We start from the raw sequence: 20,969 nt of genomic DNA on the forward strand, positions 1-20,969 counted from the left end.
GCCTCTGAGTACATGGCTAAGGTACATGATTTTGTAGGCAGCAGTGAGCTAATAAAGGTTGTAGATATAGGGAAAAGAATGACAAGAGTTGTGTTTTGTAGATTATTCCAGCAACAAAAGGTAGGTGGCTTCTACTACAAAAACAAAAAACAAAATACCCAAGAGTGTTAAATTTTCTATTATATGGTCTCAAAAATCAATAAAGAATTGAATAAAGTTATTAGATCTTACCTGAGCTGTTTGTTTGAATTTACTGAGTGAACTATCAGCCTGTAGTTCTAGTTTATGATGAAGAATATGAAGGTCTTCCTCGTGCTTCTTAACAATTTCTCTTTGCTCCTGTTTTACAGCAAATGAAAACTGTTACCTTAAATTAAGATTTAAATATAGTCACATTCTGAAGATCTTAAATATTTTATTATCTTTAATCTTCCAAGATTCCTATGATTGGAAAGGAACAATTATCTGCCTGTATACATTTACACCAGTATGCATTTCCTCTAGCACATGTTCAAGTTGACAACCTTGATCATGATTTACTTTTAATACTAGAATAATACCAATCGTCTTTTAACTTATTTCTAAAAAATGTTTTAAATGTTTTTTCCCCTTCCCCCCACAAAGTTCTAGCAAATCTGATTTACACTGATGACTAGTGTGATAGATTTCCTTCTTATCTTTGCCTGTCTTTACCTATAAACTCAATTTGATATTTTTCAAAATTATATGGTCTCACCAAGACGGCTTTCCTGGTTTAGTCAGTCCATAAGAGAAAGATACACATACACAAACTGCCAGTTTTACTGACAGATTTCTAATCCAATCACATGAAAGTAACAATTCCTAGATAGAATGATTTGAAAGTAAGAAATGAACTACCACTTCAAGGCAGAATAATATTTGACATTTGACTAAAATACATAATAAATGAAATAGCATAACATAATACCTCTCTGGCTTTTTCCAGAAGATGTTGATACTTCTTTAACACTTCTTTCTTTTGATTTAACCTTGCTTGCATGTTTGCAATGGTCTGATGAGCAATTTTCAATGTATACTGTGATTTTGGTTCTACTTCCTTTATGCCTAGTTTGGCTATAAGCTTTTCTCGTTCTGCAGTGGCTGGTAATCGAAGCCTCAGTTCACTGATGACTTTGTCTCTTGATAGAATATTTTGCTCTGCTAACCATAAAGCAGATTCTTTTTCTTTCAGTTTCTGCAAAGATAAATCATAAGAAATGATTTAAGTATATTTTCTTCTTTCAAAAAAGTTTCATCTGAATTTTAGAGTAGTTATAAACCAAAAAAAAAGGAGTTTCACTTCATTAAATATTATTTGGCTATTGTAAGTATGATGTAAAAAATAAGGTTAAATTGATTAAACTCGGGTGACAGTTCAGTTACTGCATGTGTACTTCATTTATTTATAATATTATCACACATTAGAAACTTCATTGTTATGATGAAAATGAAATTGAATTAAGGTAATTTATTTAGATCTTGTAGTTTTAAAACTAGAAATGTCTGATAGTGCTGGATTTAGAAAAGAAATATAATAAATCATTCATTTTATTTTGGTCCATTGACTTTTATTTTGGTCCACAACACTAGAAGAACAATCCATCCATAAAGGTAAGCTGAGTATAAAAATTCAAATGTTAGGTCCAAGACAATGAATCATTACTATAAAATCTGAAGTTTATTAAAACAAAACAGAAAAAATGCTCACTGTTCAAAGGATTAAGACAAATATTTTAAGTAACTCGGGCAACTCATATAAATGACTAATACTCCAATTACTGAAGAAAATCTAAGTTTCCTCAATTAATTACAAATGTACAATTTTACTTGCAAAGTTACTTTTAAATGTATTTACAATTAATATGTTTAGATGTAAACTAAAATGAAAATATTTCGTTTATATTATTTTCTCTTTAATACAGATTTGATCACCTATTAACCAAATTTAAGACCTCTATTAAACTAAGAAGTAATTTCTAGCTCTCCTTCTAATGCTTGAGCCACCCATAAAATGAATGAACTGAAAACTGATTCAGAGTATACAACATACACTTCAAAATAAAATAGAAATATATAAGGATAAAACATACATCATAAAACTACAAATAAATGCTTTTTGTTTCCTTTCAAGGTCACTTCTACTGATCAGAATGCCCAAAAGTGACAAGTAGTAATTAAATGGGTTGTAAATTCAAATTAGCTATACATGCTTTTCTTCATTGGCTATGAGAAACATTATCGGAGAGTGGAAAAGGAGAATGGAATTACCAACAGATTCATCATTCTACACTTCACCCTTGTTAAAAAATATTTGGAAAATTCCACAAACATACCCAATAATACACTGATCAAAGTGCAAATTGTTCTAATTACCTCTTCTAGTGATTTACAAGTGGCCCGTGTTTCTAGGATTACTCGAACATTCTCCTTAATTTTTCTTAGAGCAATCTCAAGTTGATTTGGAAGGGGTAAACTAGGGTCTGGCATTGATCCTGTAGCCTCTTCAAACTATTAAGATACAACATTAAAAAAACGCAGTTGCAGCATTTAGAAGAACAATATTAATTTGTACAACTAGTATGACAAAACATGGTTAAACACCACTTATATTGGAAATATAAAAAACATTAATTAAAATTCTATCTGACTTCTAAAAAAGTACATGCTACTGAATTAATACCTTTTGTGCTGCACTTAATATTTCATTTTGCTGACGGTCAAAAATGTCTAGTTGATGTTCCAGCACAACTTCTCTTTGATCCCAGGCCATTTGCCTTTCTTCATGAAACTGAAAAGAGAAGGTTCTTTTTTTGTTCATATACACAGACACTCACCTAGCATATAACAGGAACTTTTACATACATTTCTTATTTTTAATCACAGAACAAACCCTTTGAGGTCACTATCATTCTTCTCCTTTTAGGAAGAAAAGGGAAGAAAACTCAGAGAGGGGAAGTAATTTGCCTACGATCGCAGAAGTAGGCACATGTGGGGTCAGACTGTCAGTCCATCCATGTGCCCATCCAGAACATATTTAATGACATGTACCATGTGCCAAGCATTATTCTAGGCAATAAAAACAAAGCAATGAACAAAACCAAATCCCTTTGACCATGGAACGTATATACTAGTGTGGGGTAAACAGTAAATAAATGACTAAGTATGTAGTTTGTCAGAGGGTGATGAGTGCTATAGAGAAAAATGAAGCTAGATAATCCCCACCTGGAGAATCCTGGTGGTAGGATTTACCTGTATGTAGTATACAAGTAAGCAATACACTTGGTGGCTAATGAAGGTCTGTCTCTGTGGTAAGTAAGGCATTTGAGCTAAGACCCGAAGGCAGTGCGAGCATAAATACAGGTATTTCAGTATTAGCTATTTGCCTCCTTAACTCTCGGAGAAGGAATAACAAAATTTCTAAGACAAGCAATCGTGCTGAGTGAATTTCATCTGCCTCCAAAGCCCATGGACTTCATGCTGCACCGAGCTGCCATCTCCTGCTCCATCAGCGAGAGCCAGTAGTAACTTGTAACAGGAAGAAGGCAAATAACCAATAATGAAATAAAAATTAACTTACCAAATAAATTGGGCATTATTCCTTTTAAGTTTAATACTACTATTACAACATAGCTATGCAATTTTAGAAAGCTTTGGAAAATAGGAAACAATATTTCAAACACAATAATAATGGGAAATATATTCACTAAGAGGAATAACATAGTTATCTTTAACTATGATGTTCTTATCTTTAAAATCTTAGCAACAAAACACCAAAATAAATATTAAATGAAACCTTGTTCTGCTGTACAAAATTTTTTGATATTACAAAATCTAAGCACTTCTACTAAAACTATCGCTTAGAAGAATCTCATTTTATTTTTATAAATAGGCATACAAACCATCAATACTCCTAATTTCAGGAGTCTAAATTAATAAATTATAATTGGAATTTTTATTTCTTCCTCTAGACTGCTGATTGTATGGTCATATTCAGAAATTATATTATTCAAATATTTTATTTCTTCTTTATCCTTGATTAATTCTCGATTTAGTTTAAGCTCTTGAAGATGAAGTTCTTCTATTTTCATATGCCAATTGATTACCTAAAAATGTATAAATTACATATACAAATGTAAATACTACATATATAATATATATCTGTATTGATTAAAATGATTTAAATTGAAATTAATGGATATCCTATAATAAAGAAATAAAACTCCTTAATTGAGCCACATGGCAGTTTATTTAGAAATTTCATAGACTTTTCTAAGATATGTGGTGGCTTAGCCTAAAACATCCTTATGTTGGAATGGAGATGACTAAAATTCACTTTCATTTATTTATTTACTTTCATCTATTTATTGGGTACTTATGTAAATATGTAACTTTTCCGCTTAACTCTGACCAAATGAGGGCAAAATTAAATTATACTGAAAAATAACTGTGGGCCTATTACTTATAAGTAATTTTGAACAGATTATGAAGGGTAATCTTATTATGAAGGGTGGAATTCAACTGATAAATATTATGTTTATGAATAATTATAATTAGTATTTAATAAATATACACGGTATTTAAAATTTTTTGATATTACAAAATCTAAGCACTTCTACTAAAACTATCACTTAGAAGAATCTCATTTTATTTTTATAAATAGACATACAAATCATCAATACTCCTAATTTCAGGAATCTAAATTAATAAATTATAATTGGAATTTTTATTGTATGTTAAGTATTTTTCATATAGGCACGTTAAGAACTTAAAATTATTACATAACTTTTGGAAATATTGAACTAAAACAATGTACCTTCTGGGCTCCCCTGGCATCCTTTAATGTGCTTATTAACTCTTCCAGCCCCTTTAATTTTAATTCCATTTCCATGGCTTTGTTCTCCATATTTCTATGTTCTTGCTGAGAATTTTTCATTTCTTGCATTATCTTAAGTTTGTCATTTTGTAACTGAATCATTGTTTTAGAGAACTTCTCCTCTTGTGCCAAGGGTAAGGCTCCACTGAACTGTCGTCGTAGAGACTGAATTGTTTGGGACAGATGTTTTGTTGTTTCTCCCCTCGGAACGGGCATAACAGAGAGCCTGTTCTTTCTCATCGTTTCTGCTCTAAGCGCAAATTATAGGCCTCCACCTTCTGCAGTTTGGATGTGATTGACTCCAACTTACCAAGCGCAGTAGCTTCGCTCACTTGAAGAGAGACAATGTGTTGGTGCAACTTGGCAATCAGCAACTTTTCATCACTGTGCCTAATATAAACAAATATTTGTGGTAAGTTTCAAGTTTTTCCAGTGCAACTTATCATGGATTTAGAAAATCACAACTTACTAAATAAAATTTAAAAGTGTGGTACTTGAAAGACTACAAAAATCTAGCCTTGCTTTAATATGAATGATCAAAAATTTATAAAAGAATCAGAATCAAACATTCTAAATCCAAATCTGGCATCTAATTAATTAACAGTTGCAATATCACTGTTTTTTTTTTTAACTCCCATATGTAAAAAAGAATTCTGGTATTAGACTGGTGTGGACATTTTTTTAATCCTAAATAAATGTATAATGTGAGAATGTGTGAAAAGCTACATATAAATACAAGAGAAAATACTGTTATGAGAGATTTGGTATTTCCCCTCCCCGACTTCAACTTTGATGAGCAGCCAGCACAATGCATTTTGTGGGCATTTAAATGCTTTTTCTGTGTTATGAAATTTCATGGCATTTCAAATTAAAGAGTACTTAATGGTATTTCAAATTAAAAAGTTTTTCAAATCAGGTTATACAATCAGTAATAACAGGAGCTTCTATTTGATATATCCTCTGACTGAAGGTATGAAATCACTCCAATATCTAATGTAAATTTAGGAAAAAGGAACAAATCTGAGTAGAAGAGCCAACCCTGTACACACCTGGTAGTCTGACAGTTGCATTCTGATGGACTCTACTTCCTTTTCCCTGGATTGTTGTTGTGCATCAAAATGTTGACTTGCCTTTTGGCAATATCAGAAATCTCAGTCTACAAAGTGATAAGATATTTCCTGAATGATTAAGTTACATTCTCTAAGTAAATACCAGAATTTCAAATTTCTAGACCTTTGGAAAAGCCATTAGTTTCCAATATCTGTTCTCTATATGAAATACCAAAGTCAAGTTTTCTAAACTGTTTTCATGAAACATAATTCTATGAGAGGTTAACAAGTGGTCTGAAAAAAAAACTCCATTTCCAACATCCTTCCCCCTTGAAAATCATGATTCATAGTATCATATTAAATGTTGAGAAGGTCTAAAGTAAAACATTATCTCAAACTGGACATGTACCGCATCTTCTAATGTATATGGTCAAAGAACACCCCCACACTTTTTTTCATAAGACACTTATTATCATAGTTTGGCATAGCTAGAATAAGATATTAAGTGGGTTTATAACTTAAGAAGTTAATAAAGAAATTTAAAATTCCTAGATTCTCTATGTAGATGTATGTTTTTATTTCTTATTTTAATTTACAAGTTATCAAAAATGTGAAGAAGAAAGATTATACACTTAAACTAGAATTCCAAAAAAAGGGGAGAGCTTGATGGTAAGTTATCAAATTTCTTATATGACTACTGTGATAAGTTTACGCAGGGAAAGTAAAATGCATTTTACTTCTGAGCTGGAATAATTTTAGTTCAGTGTGACAGATAAGTCAGATTTCCTCATATTGATTAAAAACTCATCACCAGTTATCAAAAAACTACCCAAGAGCAAAACCCCTGGGCCATATGGATTTACCGTGGAATTTTATCAGACATATAGAGAAGACATAATACCCATTCTCCTTAAAGTTTTCCAAAAAACAGAAAAGGAGGGAATACCTCCAAACTCATTCTGTGAAGCCAGCATCACACTAATACCAACACCAGGCAAAGACCCCACCAAAAAAGAAAATTACAGACCAATATCCCTCATGAACATAGATGCAAAAATACTCAACAAAATATTAGCAAACTGAATTCAAAAATACATGAAGAGGATCATACACCATGACCAAGTGGGACTCAACTTAGGGATGAAAGGATGGTACAACATTTGAAAATCCATCAACATCATCCACCACATCAACAAAAAGGACAAAAACCACATGAACATCTCCATAGACGCTGAAAAAGCATTCGACAAAATTCAACATCCATTCATGATAAAAACTCTCAACAAAATGGCTATACAGGGCAAGTACCTCAACATAATAAAGGCCATACACGACAAACCCGCAGCCAGCAGCTTCCCCAGCAGCAGTCCACACGCACCTCTGCCTCCCCTTGTCCTAGCGACTGGAGAGCGGTCACTTGGTGTCAGTAAATCGGGGTGGGTGTGCGTGGTGGAGGTGGAGGTGGAAGTGGGAAGGCAGTTCCCTCCTTCGCCTACACTCGGGGTCACCGGGCTACATTGCGGCCCTCTACTGGACTTGACTTACCGAGGTGATTCTTGCACAACTAAGTTATTGAGATGATAAATTGGGGGTGGATGAGCCACTGGGACCAGGGAGGAGGGTGGTATTGTTTGTGAGCAGCCATTAGGTTCGAAAAGCTGCAATAATTTGTGTTTGGGGGCGCCCATGGAAGACGAGGGGTCTTGCAGTGATTTCGCTAGGAGAGGAGCGGTAGGTTTACACGGTAGGGAAAAAGAGGGGTCCTGCAGGGGCTGGAGGCTGGGGAGGAAAAGGTCGTTAGTAGGGGAGCCAAGGTGGGCGATGCAGATGCCGGGTGGGGGGTGAGTGGGGGAGGCAGAGGGCGAGCAGAGGCTGCAGTTTTCCGGGGAGTGGAGGGGTGGCCATGCAGATGATTGGGCCGCGGGGAGGGACTTCTGTGGGAGACCTGGTGCGGGCGGGGTGTACACTCGAGTGTGTGGCTGGGCGGGGGAGGCGGGATCTGGGGGCGGGGCCTGCACCCGCGGTGGCCCGGAGTGGAGGCGGGGTTGTCCTCCCGGGACTCGCCCTGCGCGCGCGCGCGCGCGCGGGAGAGAAAGCCAGTGTGCGCGGGCGCCCGGGCGCCCGCGATCACGGGAGGAGGCTCCGAGCGTGTGGGTCCTGGCGGCGCAGCCCGCTCCTCCGCGCCCTATGTGAGGGAATCAGGGAGGCCAGCGGCGCGCAGGGAAGGGCGATGCATGTGCTCGGGCCGGGGGTTGCTGCAGCCGCCCGAGGAAGAGGAGGACGGCGGCGGCGGCGAGGAGGAGAGCGCGGGGCTCGCGGCGGCGAGCCCGGGCCGAGGGGATACAGCGGACTGTGTGTGTCTGGCTGTAGCGGACGCGAGGCGGCGAGGAGGCGCGGGAGACCCGCGAAAGGGACGACGAGGCGGCGGCGGCGGAGACTGCAGCCCTGAAATGCATTTTCTCCTCCAGCGGCCATGTTAACCAGGAAACCTTCGGCCGCCGCTCCCGCCGCCTACCCGACGGGTAAGGAGGGCCGGGGCCCCCGCGCCGCGCTTTCGCCCCCGGGCCACCCTCGAGGCGCGGACGGCGCGCCCTCGCCTCGGTTCTGCTCATCGTTGCACGCGGGCCGGGAGGCTTCTCCGAGTGGAGCCCTCCGAGCCTGCCGGGCCTCCTCCCGCCCGGGCTTGGCTGGGCCGTCGCGCTCTGCAGTCCAGTCCTTTTCCCGGCCTGCAACGTGGGGCTCCGAGCTCCGGCCCAGCGCGGCTCCCCCGCGGGGTCGCGAACTCTCGCTTGGGCCCTACTGAACTTTGCAGCTGCCCGAGCCCCGCCCGTGGGTGCGCGCTGGGGATCCCCGTCCCAGGCGCCGCGTCGGCCCCCCGGACGGCGGTTTCTAGAGTCGGGGATCTGTCGTAGGGAGAGCGGGGTTTGCTGCCCAGAGGGGCGGGGCGGGGCGACGGGGCCTGGGTGACGCCCCCCTGACCCTCTTTTGTCTCCTCCCGCGCGTGGTTCCCAGGCCAAGGAGGGGACAGCGCCATTCATCAGCTTCAGTCTTCCCCCGGGGCTCGGCGCGGGGCCCCTCGGACCGGAGTGGGGACCGGCCCGCCCTCCCCCATCGCCCTGCCGCCTCTCCGGGCCAGCAACGCTGCCGCCGCAGCCCACACGGTGAGACCAAGCCCGAGGGAGGCCCGGGGGACGGGGTGCGGGAGGGCCCGGGCATAAACACTGGACTTGAGCGGTTCTGACGCCGGGAGAGGAGAGGTCCAAGAGCGAGTGTCTCCACGCCCCTGGCCGGTGGCCACTCCTGGATGCCGTCCTCCGTCTTTTGGGCGAGGAGGCCGAAGCTGCAGCCACAAAGGAAGATCCGTGGCGTGGGTCCCCCACTCCCGCTGCGGAGCCCGCCCACCCCTGCCCTCCTTTTCCTCTGAACTTCCTCCCTGCTGGTTTCCTTCTCTTTTCCCTCCTTTTTCGTCCTTGCTTCCCAGAGCTCCTTTCCCTGTCCGGATAAACATCCCTCGCCCGTCCACCACATTGGGTAGTGGGTATTTATAGAAACAGATCTGTGTTAGGGGACTGCCAGGCCGTCCTGCCTTTCTCTCCCGCTCTCCCTCTCTTAAGTTCTTACTGATTAAGTGGTCAGGGGCCAAGGAGGTAGCACATTTCCACGTTCTGTGCTGGGATCCGAGGCAGCTTTCTGGCAATGCGCTGGGCCTTGCGAACTCCATGAGAGACCCCAGGGCTGGCGGGCTCCCAGGAGCCCAGCGCTAATGAGCGCTGAAGCCTCCAGCTTTGACCAGACACACGTGCCCTGCAAGCTGTTTGTCCTCTGCGGGGCTGGCTACCATCAGTTCCTCTGGAGTGATGAGCTCAGAGACAAGGTTGCTGGCGGCCCTTTTGTTTCTTAGCTCGGGGTCTGTGTTGGCCTTCAAGGCTTTCGCCTGTGGTATTCAGAGCCTGGGAAGGAAGCTGGGCTTTCATCTGCCTAGAACATGTGGCCAGTGGCTTCTGGCAGCGACTCACGAGCTGTGAACTCAACAGAAACTTGCGTGACCCTAAGTTCTGAGTGGCAATGATCACATTCAGTCTACTCCCCTATGCCCCAGCATCTGACAGGCGTCGGTATTGAACTTTATTCACCAAATATTCTGCTACAAACAGGTAAGAAGCCTGACTCTTAAGGGGCTTCTTCTTTAACCCGCAAGGCACTCCTTTTCACATCTCCCCATTTGCTCTGCTTTGTCCAAACTTTGCCCAACATATGGTCAATGCAGGTTGGAAAATCATCATTATCTTTAAAGCCCTAATTATCCATAGGACCCATGCTGTGTGTGTCATCCATTTGACCCTCATGACCCTTATTATCCCCACTTCACAGAGGAAGAAACTGAGGCACAGAGAGGTTAAAGGAAGGTGCTCAAGATAACCACACTGGGGTCAGCTTTCGGATTAAAGCCTATATTTTCCTGAGTCCTGAGCCAGCCTCCCAAGGTAACAAACTTAAATGGGATTCTTGGCTTCTGGACTCAAAGGAGTCTTTCACAGGTTAATATGAATTGTGAATCTCAAAGATGGATCATTTCCTGAGATCATTTGACCCTTCCTTTTTTTATTTCTGGGCATACATGCTAGCATCTGACAGCAGTTTGGGAACGGCTGCTAGGAGGTAATTAAACAGAGCAAGTGATAATATCCTTAATTAATCCAATTCACTCCCTTTCATTTGTACTTATTTCCTTATATTGGCAATAGCTCCAACAGGTCTTCAACAGTCAAATCGCTGGTTATTCCCTCTGACTCTGGAAAGAGCATGAACACCAAAAGGGGCATTTTTCGAAGAGAATCTCATTTTGGGTTACTGCTTTGCACCACTCTGTGATGTGATGCTGCCTGTCACAGCAAAGGGCTGGCATGATTTTTGAACCAGAGTTAAGGCCATTACACACACACACACACACGTCTGATGAATCCTTATTCTATGAAAGTCCTTATTCTATGAAAATGATATCATCAACAACAAAACAATAAAAATAATAGCTGTTGACAGTAAGTGTCAACTATGTGCCAGGTACTGTGTAAACACTGTCCATGCATAATCTCATTTAGTCCTCACAATAACCTTATGAAATAGGTCATATATAATCCCCATTTTACAGGTAAGAGAAACTACCATGTTGGAATCATTACCTCCATTTGTAAATTTTTGAGCAAGTTGATGAAAGTATCACACCCACTGGATAAGCAGAGATCTGCCTTATTGAAAGTCCTTATTCTATGAAAATGATATCAACAACAAAACAATAAAAATAATAGCTGTTGACAGTAAGTGTCAACTATGTGCCAGGTCACTGTCCATGCATAATCTCATTTAGTCCTCACAATAACCTTATGAGGTAGGTCATATATAATCCCCATTTTACAGGTAAGAGAAACTGACATTCAGGACAGTTTAATGAAAGGCAATGCTCCCATTTCACAGATATGAAGATCGCGATTCAAGAAGGTTCAATAATTTGCACACCTGAGAAGTGGCAGATCCAGAGTTTGGACTCAGGTCTGTGACTCTGAAGCCATGGTCTTTACTTTGCTCTGTGTTCCCCATTCCTCAGGACTGCAGAACATTAAGAGCAGTCTGATTTTTTTACCTTGACTGCTGAACATCTGGGGTTGATTCTGTTGGGGGCTGTGAGGGCACTGCCAGCCTAAAATCTCCCAAGAAGATGGGCAGGATGCCTGGGTAGTTTTTACCTGGAGGCAACTCTTATCCATAGATAAACAGATTCCCTCCTGGAGATCAAAGGTGTCTGGAACAGCTGATTCATCAACACCTTTGAAATCTGGTGCCAATTTCACAGAGGCAAATTAATTTCTTTAGCTTCTTAGCTGCCGACAGCTTCAACACTCCTAGTGGTTCCAACTGGAAAGTGTTCCCCCTCTTTCTCTGCACCACAGATTCCTAGAGCTGTCTGCATCTTTGGCGACTTATCCATGTAGGGAAGGGTAGTCAAGCTCAACTCAGAAGCTCAACTCATAAGTCCAAGTGGTTAGGTGGTGGTGGTGGTAAGGGCTGAGAATTTTTGTTTCTCTGGAAAGAAGACCGAGTTGAGCTAGTTTCCGGGTTATTGGTGGAGATTTTTGCCACTTAAATGTATATTGTGCAAGGCTAATAACTGAATCCAAACTCAGCATGTTTCATCGTGTTATTTATTTATTTTCTGGATCTATGGCTGTCTTTTTATTGAAAGTATTACAAAAGCATTACACCATGTGTTAAAGGAATGGGATTTGTGGAAAAGCATGAAGTGGTGTCTTGTTAAGCCTGGGGGCATGTTGTCTTGGTACTTTTTCGGCACCTTTTTAGGGACATTGAGAAACAAAGTCCCCAAGAAAGGCAATTTTTACCTAGGGAGCATTCCATCGTATTAGGAATTCCAAAGCACATTTCAAGGGGAAGAAATGGAAGCTTGTGGAGGTATTTGGAGGCATTCCTGATTCATGGGGACTTTTGCTTTTCTGAAAGGTGGGATCTAGGATTGGGTGCAAGGCACCTTTCTATACATCATCTCACTGGTTTCAGAAACAGCCTACCATGTTGGAATCATTACCTCCATTTGTAAAACAAGGAAACTGAAATTCAGAATTTTTGAGCAAGTTGATGAAAGTATCACACCCACTGGATAAGCAGAGATCTGCCTTATTGAAAGTCCTTATTCTATGAAAATGATATCATCAACAACAAAACAATAAAAATAATAGCTGTTGACAGTAAGTGTCAACTATGTGCCAGGTACTGTGTAAACACTGTCCGTGCATAATCTCATTTAGTCCTCACAATAACCTTATGAGGTAGGTCATATATAATCCCCATTTTACAGGTAAGAGAAACTGACATTCAGAACAGTTGCATAATTGACCCAGGGCTCCTCGTTTGGAAATACCAGAGACAGGGCTTGAATACATACATCCCTGTGGAATACCAGTGCTGCAAAGACTCGAACTGACTGACTCCTGCTCAACTCAAATCGTGCCAAATCACAGTTCAACGCAGAACTGGGGGGTCATCTCATGGAATTCCCATCTGACAGAGGATCGGCTGGGACTTAAGGAGACCCCCTCATGTCTCTATTCATTTCTCAAAGGGAAGATGTGGCCATTTAAAGGAGAAAGATCTGGACTTGGCTCTCTTCCTTTTACCAGCCAAGACTGCTCACTCTTCCCCAAGTCTGTTGCCCCTTACTGAGGGGCTGACTCAGAACCCCAACCCTTAGCACAGAGAGGCAGCCACAGCTGGGCCCTGGCCCAGGCCAGCCTTTGTGCCCCACCCTTCATGCCTGTCTTGGGAACAGTCACCATCAGCAGAACCCCCACCATTGCGGGGAGGGTTTATTGAGCTATTGCTGGCCTGGCTTGCCCTTATCATTCATGCCTTGCATCCAAGCCCTGGCCCCAGATCTGGCAAGAGAGGTCTGGTTTCCAGTTTGAATGTAGTCTCATGCTGGTTAGCCCCACTTTCTGGGGAAGCCATTGACAGTGGCCAGTGAAGACCATTTCCTGGGCATTTCTTATTTCCTTTGTGTTTTTTTTCTCTTCTCTGTCCTCACTGCCTTCCTTGTATTTGTAAAAATGCAGATTCCTAGGCCCCACTCTGAGAGGGTCTGATTCAGCGAATGTGGGTTATCTGTATTTGGAAGAGCCTCTGGGAGATCCCAATGCAGATGGTCCAGGAACTGAACTTTGGAAGGTTTTGACCTACACGACAAGGTCCAAACTCCTTCGTATGTATCTTTGTCTGCTTGGGCTGCCAAAGCTGGGTGGCTTAAATAACAGCATCTGTTTTCTCCTAGTTGGGAGTTCAAGACCAGGGTTCAGTTGATTCTGTTTTTGGTGAGATCTCTTCCTGACTTGCTTGCAGATGGTATGTTTTCACGGGGTCCTTTCCTTGGTGTATGTGCAAGAAGAGATAGAGAGATAGAGATAGAAATGGAATAGAGAGAGAGAGGGAGATAACCTCCTAAATAAATGAAATAACCTCCTAAATAAATGGCCTTTGAAGCTCTAGAAACTTTCTCCCTAAATGCATCTTTGAAATATACGTCCTCCAGAGTTGTGTTGTAGAATTCAAATATAATCATGCTATTTTTTCTATGAAAACAATAACAAAAAAACCCTTTGTTTATTTCTCTGTAGACTACTACTACTGTTACTACAATTTTCACCACTATATTTCCTTTTCCTATGTATAAACTGTAATTACCACTACTAACTATTGCTACTACTACTATTATTTCTAACTAACATTTATTGAACATGTATTATGTGCCAGACATAAATGTATACTGCTTAAAAACATGGACTTTGGATTAGACAGATCTTTGTTTTAATCATACTCTACCCACTTACTTGAAAATCATTTTATCTCAGTTTCCTCTATGGTAAAATATGGATAGTAATATCTAAAGTATAACAGTATTTTCTAAAAACTGGGATAATCCATGCAAAGCACAACAGTTGTATATAGTAAATACTTGCTAGATAGTTATTACAGTGTCTTTAAGTTAAAGCTCGATTCTGCATTTTATCCTCACTTGACAAGTAGAGAAATTAGAGTTCAGATATTAAATATCAGAGATGATAAGCCCAAATTCACACAGCTGGGTCCAGCTAGAAAACACAGCCACAGTCTCTACCATCTCTGTGTGCCATATCCCTTAGTGTGCATTTGACATTGTGGGGACCAATGGCAGGCTGCCCCAAGATTTGCCACTGTGACACGAAGATTTTTTTAGCTGCAAGCCATCAAGGCCCAAAATCGGGTGTGGTTTTGACACCACTCCCCATCCCTCCCCCCTCAAAAAAAATACTGCATGAAGAGCCTCAGGAGATGGGCAAAGCCAGAGGCAAGGGGAAACAGCAGCAGCAAAGGAAAGAGGAGCAGATTCATTACATATTCAGGGATAATGAGGGGTCTGCTGTGAGGAGAGACAAGAATAAGTTCATGAGGTCCAGGAAGAGGATTGGAGGAAAAGGTTAGAAGGTAAACCTGGGAAGCCCCATACAGCTAGTTTTTTTAATGTTGCTGGGGAGGAGGAAATTTCCTCTACCCCTTCAAGGTTCTTCTAGCTGGTCTAAGAATCAAACTGACACATGAGACAGACTAACAGTAGAAAAAACAAAGCTTAATTACGTATAGACATGGGTTCCAAAGACAGTGAGGGAGAAGGAGATTACTTCATCCTGGACCAGGGGGTAGGCTTGACACTTCAAAGGAAAAGGGAAGCAACTCACAGGAATATGAAAAGATTAAATGTTTGATAAACAAAATACTTGATGGGCCACACAGAACCAATGGGGTGCAAAGAGGAATTCTAACAGACTCAGCCACATCCCTCCATCTCTACCACACCTCGTTAACGTTATAGCAAAGCCGTCTACAATGATAGCTCCTGGAGCTGTTCCTCCATCTACATTTGATATACATCAATTTTTTTTCCTACAAAATGATACAGATTAAGATGAAGCCTTCTTGGGTTCACCTTCTCTCCCACTTTCTGGTGCACTTCTGTTTATAGGAGCACGCTAGATGCGGAGAGTTACATATGGCCGGCTGTTTGCTGACACTCTCGCTCTCCTTCTCCCAGCTTAGAGCCGCCGAGGAAGTGCCTGTCAGGCAGTGGCTCCGTGTCCAAACTCCTCGTCTCTCTAGGAGCAGCCTTGTGACTGTTTCTCCTCGGTGGAATGATTGAAGTCACTTCTTACCAAAGCTCTTAAGAAGCAGATGTGCTCACTCTACATCTCTTTTCCCTTCTGTGGGCAAGGTCCTAAAAGATGTTCATTTTTTTTTGGATGTCAGACTTTAAAAATTGCAGGGGTCTGAATCACTGAATCACTTCATGAAGGAATATATGATGGCAAGAAAATGTGCACTGGACTGTCATATGAGCAAGAAATAAAAATTATTGGGTTAAGCCACTGAAATTTTAGAATTTTTTTGTTAATCTAGTCATTCAAATTAATTACCTAATTAATATTTTGTTTTCATAGATATGTTGCTTGAATTTAATTAATCCTTTGTTATACCTGTGTTTCCCAAATTATGCTAATTAATCCAATATTTAGTCTTTTCTATTTTGCCCCAATTACCTTAATTAATTCAAATATTTTAAAGTTTACTTTCTAATTAATACAATTTTTGTTTTTATAGCTATAAAAAAATTAATAAAATTTTGCATTTGTATCTTTTTAAAGAAAGTATATCTGAAATATATAATGTCAGCATTGACCTATGAATTATTTTTTTCACAGAGGAGTAGGTTTTGAAATTTTCCATGTTGATAACAGGTATGATATATATATATATATATGTATAAAAATATGTATAAAGATAAATATATACATATGTATATATGTATAAAATAAAGTCACTTATAAAATGTATAAAAATAGATTATTTCTCTTAACTTATATAGAATTCTATTTTATGAATATTAGTCATGGTATTTATTCATTTCTAATGAATATTTAGGTGGCTTTCTTTTTCCTTTGTGTTATGCTGTCATAAATTCTATTATGCTTTCCAATACACATGAATAGCTTTCTACAGTTTCCTTGAGCATAAATGCAAGAACCATTCCAGGATATATGCCTATATTTAGAATTCCATTTTAATGTTTTATTGCCATATTGCAATATCCAAAATGCTTGTTCCAGTTTATTTCTCCAGCAATGTATAGTGTTCCCATTTCCCTGCATCCTTGCTAACATCACCATTCTTGATAATTTCATGGTGATTCTTGTTCGAATTTTCATTTTTCAAATAGCTGAGTATTTTGTTAGTCTATTTGGTTTTCCTCTTACGATTATTATCTGTTCATATTCTTTGTCCATTTTCTGTGGGCTTATTCTTCATTTTCTAGTAGATTTTTGAAGGTTTCAAAAATATTCTGTGTATGAATTTGGTTACCTCTGTCTTTTGTGTCTCTTACTTCAATGTTGATTATGTGTTTTTATTGACTATACACTTTTAATTTTGATGTAAAATTTATCAAATGTGTTTTTATCATTTTTCTTTTTGATTTTTATAAAAGAAAATCTTCCTTACCACCAGTATTATGAATTTATTTCTATATTTTCTTCTAATGTGTAAAATTCTATATTTTACATATATATCTTAATCTAGCTGGGCCTTGTTAAGGTAGAGATCTATATTTTTTCCATGTAGAACACCAACAATTGAATAAGTCTTCATTTTGTCTCTGATTTGTAATGCTGTCCCCACCACTGTCTAGCTGTGTGACTTGGTCAAGTTAATGTGTCTGTAAAATGGTAATAATAATACTTTCCTCATAGGGTTATTGTGAGTTATAAATTATGTGTGTATTTATGTGTGCATATGGTTACTACTATGTATAAGTCATTATTGCATTATGTCATATTGATGATCCTATTCTTTGGAAGTAAGCATTTACTTAAAAGTAAGCATTTACTTAAAAATCATTAGATGAAGAGCATATAATTTTAGGGGCAGTGTATATTTTCATGATCTATCAGCCCAAGAGTTCGTCCCTTCAAGAGCCAGCACTTTAATCTTGCCCTGCTCATTTGACATAAAGGAAGCACAGTTTGACAGAGAAAATACATATAAACTACATAAAAATCTGTTGTGTACAGAAACACTGTAAGCATGATAATTTCTTTAAAGAAATATTTTTCTTTAGCATAAATGAAAATAGCAGTTGACACAATGTCAAAATGCCCAGCCCTTCAATTTCAGAAGCACTAAGAGAAGCCAGCAATTAATTCTGAATTTGACCCAGTGGTGGAAATTACAGATGGAGAAGACACCATTCAGAAAAATTGGGCTCATTTGACTCTTCCTTTTTTAAGAATAAAGATGTGAACCTAGGTCTATCTGCCTTCAAAAATGAGCTCTAACTATACACTTGTATAGGAAGAAAGGAAGATCCCCACTTGTGTATAGAATGTGAAAATTACACGAGATGATGCATCAGAAGGATTTAGGTTTGAGTCCTGCCTGTGTGGCTAACAGACCTGTGACCTTGCCTACTTTGCTTCTCACTAAATTGGGAACAACAACAATGACCTTCTAAGGTTGTTGGGAAAATTAAGATAATAGTTGTGATGCTCTTGACATGTCCAGTGCCTATCAATGTTAGTTTTTATCTTCTTTCCTGAGAAATCATGTAGCCTGTATGATTAGCAATTAGATTAAACTATCTCCAGCTTCTTTGTGCAAATCATTTCTACAGGAAAATTGGGCTTATTTGATTCTACCATTTTTAAGAATAAAAAATTGCAGCAAAATAAAGGATGACTGAGACTTGGAGACAGAAATAGCAGCCTAATTCTGAGCACATATAAACACACATGTGCATGTGCGCACACACATCTGCTGTCCTAGATATTGTCCCTCGACTCAGTCCTAGGTTCTGTTTCTTTATTAGATCTCATTCCCAGATTACTGAAATGTCAGGCCTGGAATGATTCAAACTTTAGCCAGTATCAAAAATTCTAGAATGACAAGACAATGTCATGGTATTATGTTATGATGTTATATTTATGGCATAACTTAATTATAGGTACTAGCAAACAGGTGTGGAAAGTATTTGAAGAGAAGTTTCCCTGTCATACATATGAAAATACAATTTTAAAACTCCTCTTTAGTCAAGAATAAACTTGGGATGGTTGCCCTGACTCAGGTCACAGGGAGCCTCAGTTATACCTCAAGATCCAGTGTGATCCAAGAGACAGTATTTAGAGTATAAAGCCAGCAGGATAGTCTAAATATGGGATGATGACTGTCAGCCCGATTTGTATTCTCGGAGAACACAGTGCACATCATTTCAGAATTACAAACTTGTGAAATGGAACGTTTTAAAGAATTACAAACTTGTAATAAATAATACAAACTTGTAATAAAAAAGCAGAATACCTGCTAACTGCTTCAGGAATCGTAAACCACAATCTGAGGTAAATTGCCCAAGCAGCAATAATGAGATTTTTTATGGATGCTGAAGCAAAAAAACTTCTGAGCCTGTGTTTGCACTCAGTGATATGTATATTTTTGGGGACATTTCTGATGAGTTAGATCACATTTGCATGTCAGAGTTGCAGTTTTTGCATACAGCACAGGTGAGTTCACAGCTGATTTTTTAGACATTTATTGCAAGTATTATGTCACTTTATAACCACAGCTCTTTCAGCTGAAATCCAGTTTATACATATTCAGTGTACATTTCTCTTTTTCATTTAGGAGTCCCCCGAATTGGAATTGGAACTCTGTGTGTGTATGTGTGTGAGTAATTTTTAGCTAAATACAAAGAGAATGTCTTTCAATATATTTCATGTGACTAGGTACACTAAAGGCGCAGGAAAGGGTTACCTAGTGGAGGCTTGAGGCCAGGTAATGATGTGCTGCCAGGAAGCGTCAGTGTTTCAGTTTACGTGGTAATTCCATTTTCAGGTGGGGCACCAAAATGGGGATTGCTTTCCTAGTAAAAGGCTTGGATTATAGTTTCACTCATCAATAATGTGAGTACTGAATAATAAGAAATTGGTGATTTTGCCAGGAGTTGGGAGAAAATAAGCACCATTAGAAATGCAATGGACTGTTTTTAATGAGCAAGTTGAGCAAGTACATCATTACAGGTGGAAAACAAGGACCCTGATCTTCATAAGGTGGAAACATCATGAAACACAAGAGGAATCAGAAGGATGGGGATGATGCACAAAGAGAGAGGATACAGGCAGCATCTGCGTCCCAACAGAGACTGAGCTTTCCTCTGTGACACGCGCTCCACTGTGTACCATTCAGGGTAGTCTGTGTATTAAGTAGCCATTTAGTAAATATATATATTTAGTTAAGTATACATTTCTTGTCTCATAGCATGGATTCAGTCATTCTCAACTAATGTGTATTTCCATAAAAAACCCAAGGAGCAAGTCCCTTTGCCCAGACCAGGAACGAGCCTCATGTTAGGATATGCTCTATATTGCACGTTAATAACCAGATATGTGCCCCTAGCCACGTCCAGCATGCATTTTCTGGTAGCGTCAAGCAGTGTCTTCTGCATATTTGAAGGCTAAGTAAGAAAATGAACTACTGCTTTGCTATACCAAGGGTGAGATGTACCACAATCATGCTACTCTGTGTTACATAAGGAAAACCCTGGAGTCACTCTTGAGTCTGGTCCCTCCTTCATTCCTACCACAGGACAGTCTATCAAGCTCCATACGCTCCGCCTCAAAAGCGTGACCCAAATTGACCACTTCTTGCTAATTCTGCTGCCACCATCCCTGACCAGATGATCCTACAGCAGGCCCCCGAGTGGTCTCTTGAATTCTGCTATTGCCCCTATATTCTTTTTTCTTTATTGAGTCAAATTTTATTTTTCATTAAAACTTTAAAAATAAATTGTATATATATAAAGGATGCAACATGATGTTTTGATATAAATATAGTGAAATAATTACTACTCAAACTAATTAATTTATCCATCTCAGACTTTGCCAGTGTGTGTGTGTGTGTGTGTGTGTGTGTGTGTGTGTGTGTGTGTGTGTGTTGGTAAGAGCCCCTGCAATGGACTCTCTTAGCAAATGTCCAGTATACATTTTTTGTTTTTTCCCCACACAGCAACTGAAGTGATATTTTTAAAAATAACAATCATATTGTGTCACTTCTCTCAAAGTCTTCCAGCGGCTTTCCATTATAATTTCAGTGCACCTCGAACTCTTTGCTAGGGGCCCAGAAGGCTCTTGGTGTTCTGGCCCTGCCCCCCTCTCGTCAGCCCTTCTCCCTCCCTCCCTGACTCACTGCTGTGCAGCCACAGGGTCCTGCCCCTGTCTTGTGACATGGCATTCCCACTCCCTTCTTCAGATCTTTGTACTAGGGGTCTCCTCTGCCCTCACTGTACCCCTCCAAGACCTTCTTTACTTGACTGCCTTCACCTCAGTATTCTTGTCTCAGTGGAAATCTCACCTCCTCTGAAAATGGTTTTCCCACTTGCCACGTTGTAG

At 40.0% G+C, this 20,969-nt stretch overlaps 1 protein-coding gene and 1 pseudogene across 3 annotated transcripts; one reads left to right on the forward strand and one right to left on the reverse strand.

The window, feature by feature from the left end:
- Window positions 1-6,357, reverse strand: part of LOC130679250 (centrosomal protein of 290 kDa-like) — a 33,500-nt pseudogene extending 27,143 nt beyond the window's left edge.
- Window positions 6,358-8,019: 1,662 nt separating this feature from the next.
- LOC130678992 (dual specificity tyrosine-phosphorylation-regulated kinase 2-like) lies at window positions 8,020-19,822 on the forward strand. Of its 3 annotated transcripts, none has more exons than XM_057486588.1 (3): window positions 8,020-8,465; window positions 8,956-9,104; window positions 15,506-19,822. In XM_057486588.1, the coding sequence occupies exons 1-3, from the start codon at window positions 8,417-8,419 to the stop codon at window positions 15,677-15,679; spliced, it is 372 nt and encodes a 123-aa protein (XP_057342571.1). In that variant the 5' UTR covers window positions 8,020-8,416; the 3' UTR covers window positions 15,680-19,822. The 3 variants fall into 3 exon arrangements, with proteins under 3 accessions (XP_057342571.1, XP_057342573.1, XP_057342572.1); XM_057486590.1 differs by lacking the exon at window positions 15,506-19,822 and adding an exon at window positions 10,315-10,644; XM_057486589.1 differs by having other exon boundaries at window positions 8,022-8,465; window positions 15,575-19,822.
- The last annotated feature ends 1,147 nt before the right edge of the window (window positions 19,823-20,969 follow it).

This window comes from Manis pentadactyla, chromosome 10 (genome assembly GCF_030020395.1).
Source record: "Manis pentadactyla isolate mManPen7 chromosome 10, mManPen7.hap1, whole genome shotgun sequence".
In the NCBI taxonomy this organism is placed as follows: Eukaryota; Metazoa; Chordata; class Mammalia; order Pholidota; family Manidae; genus Manis; species Manis pentadactyla.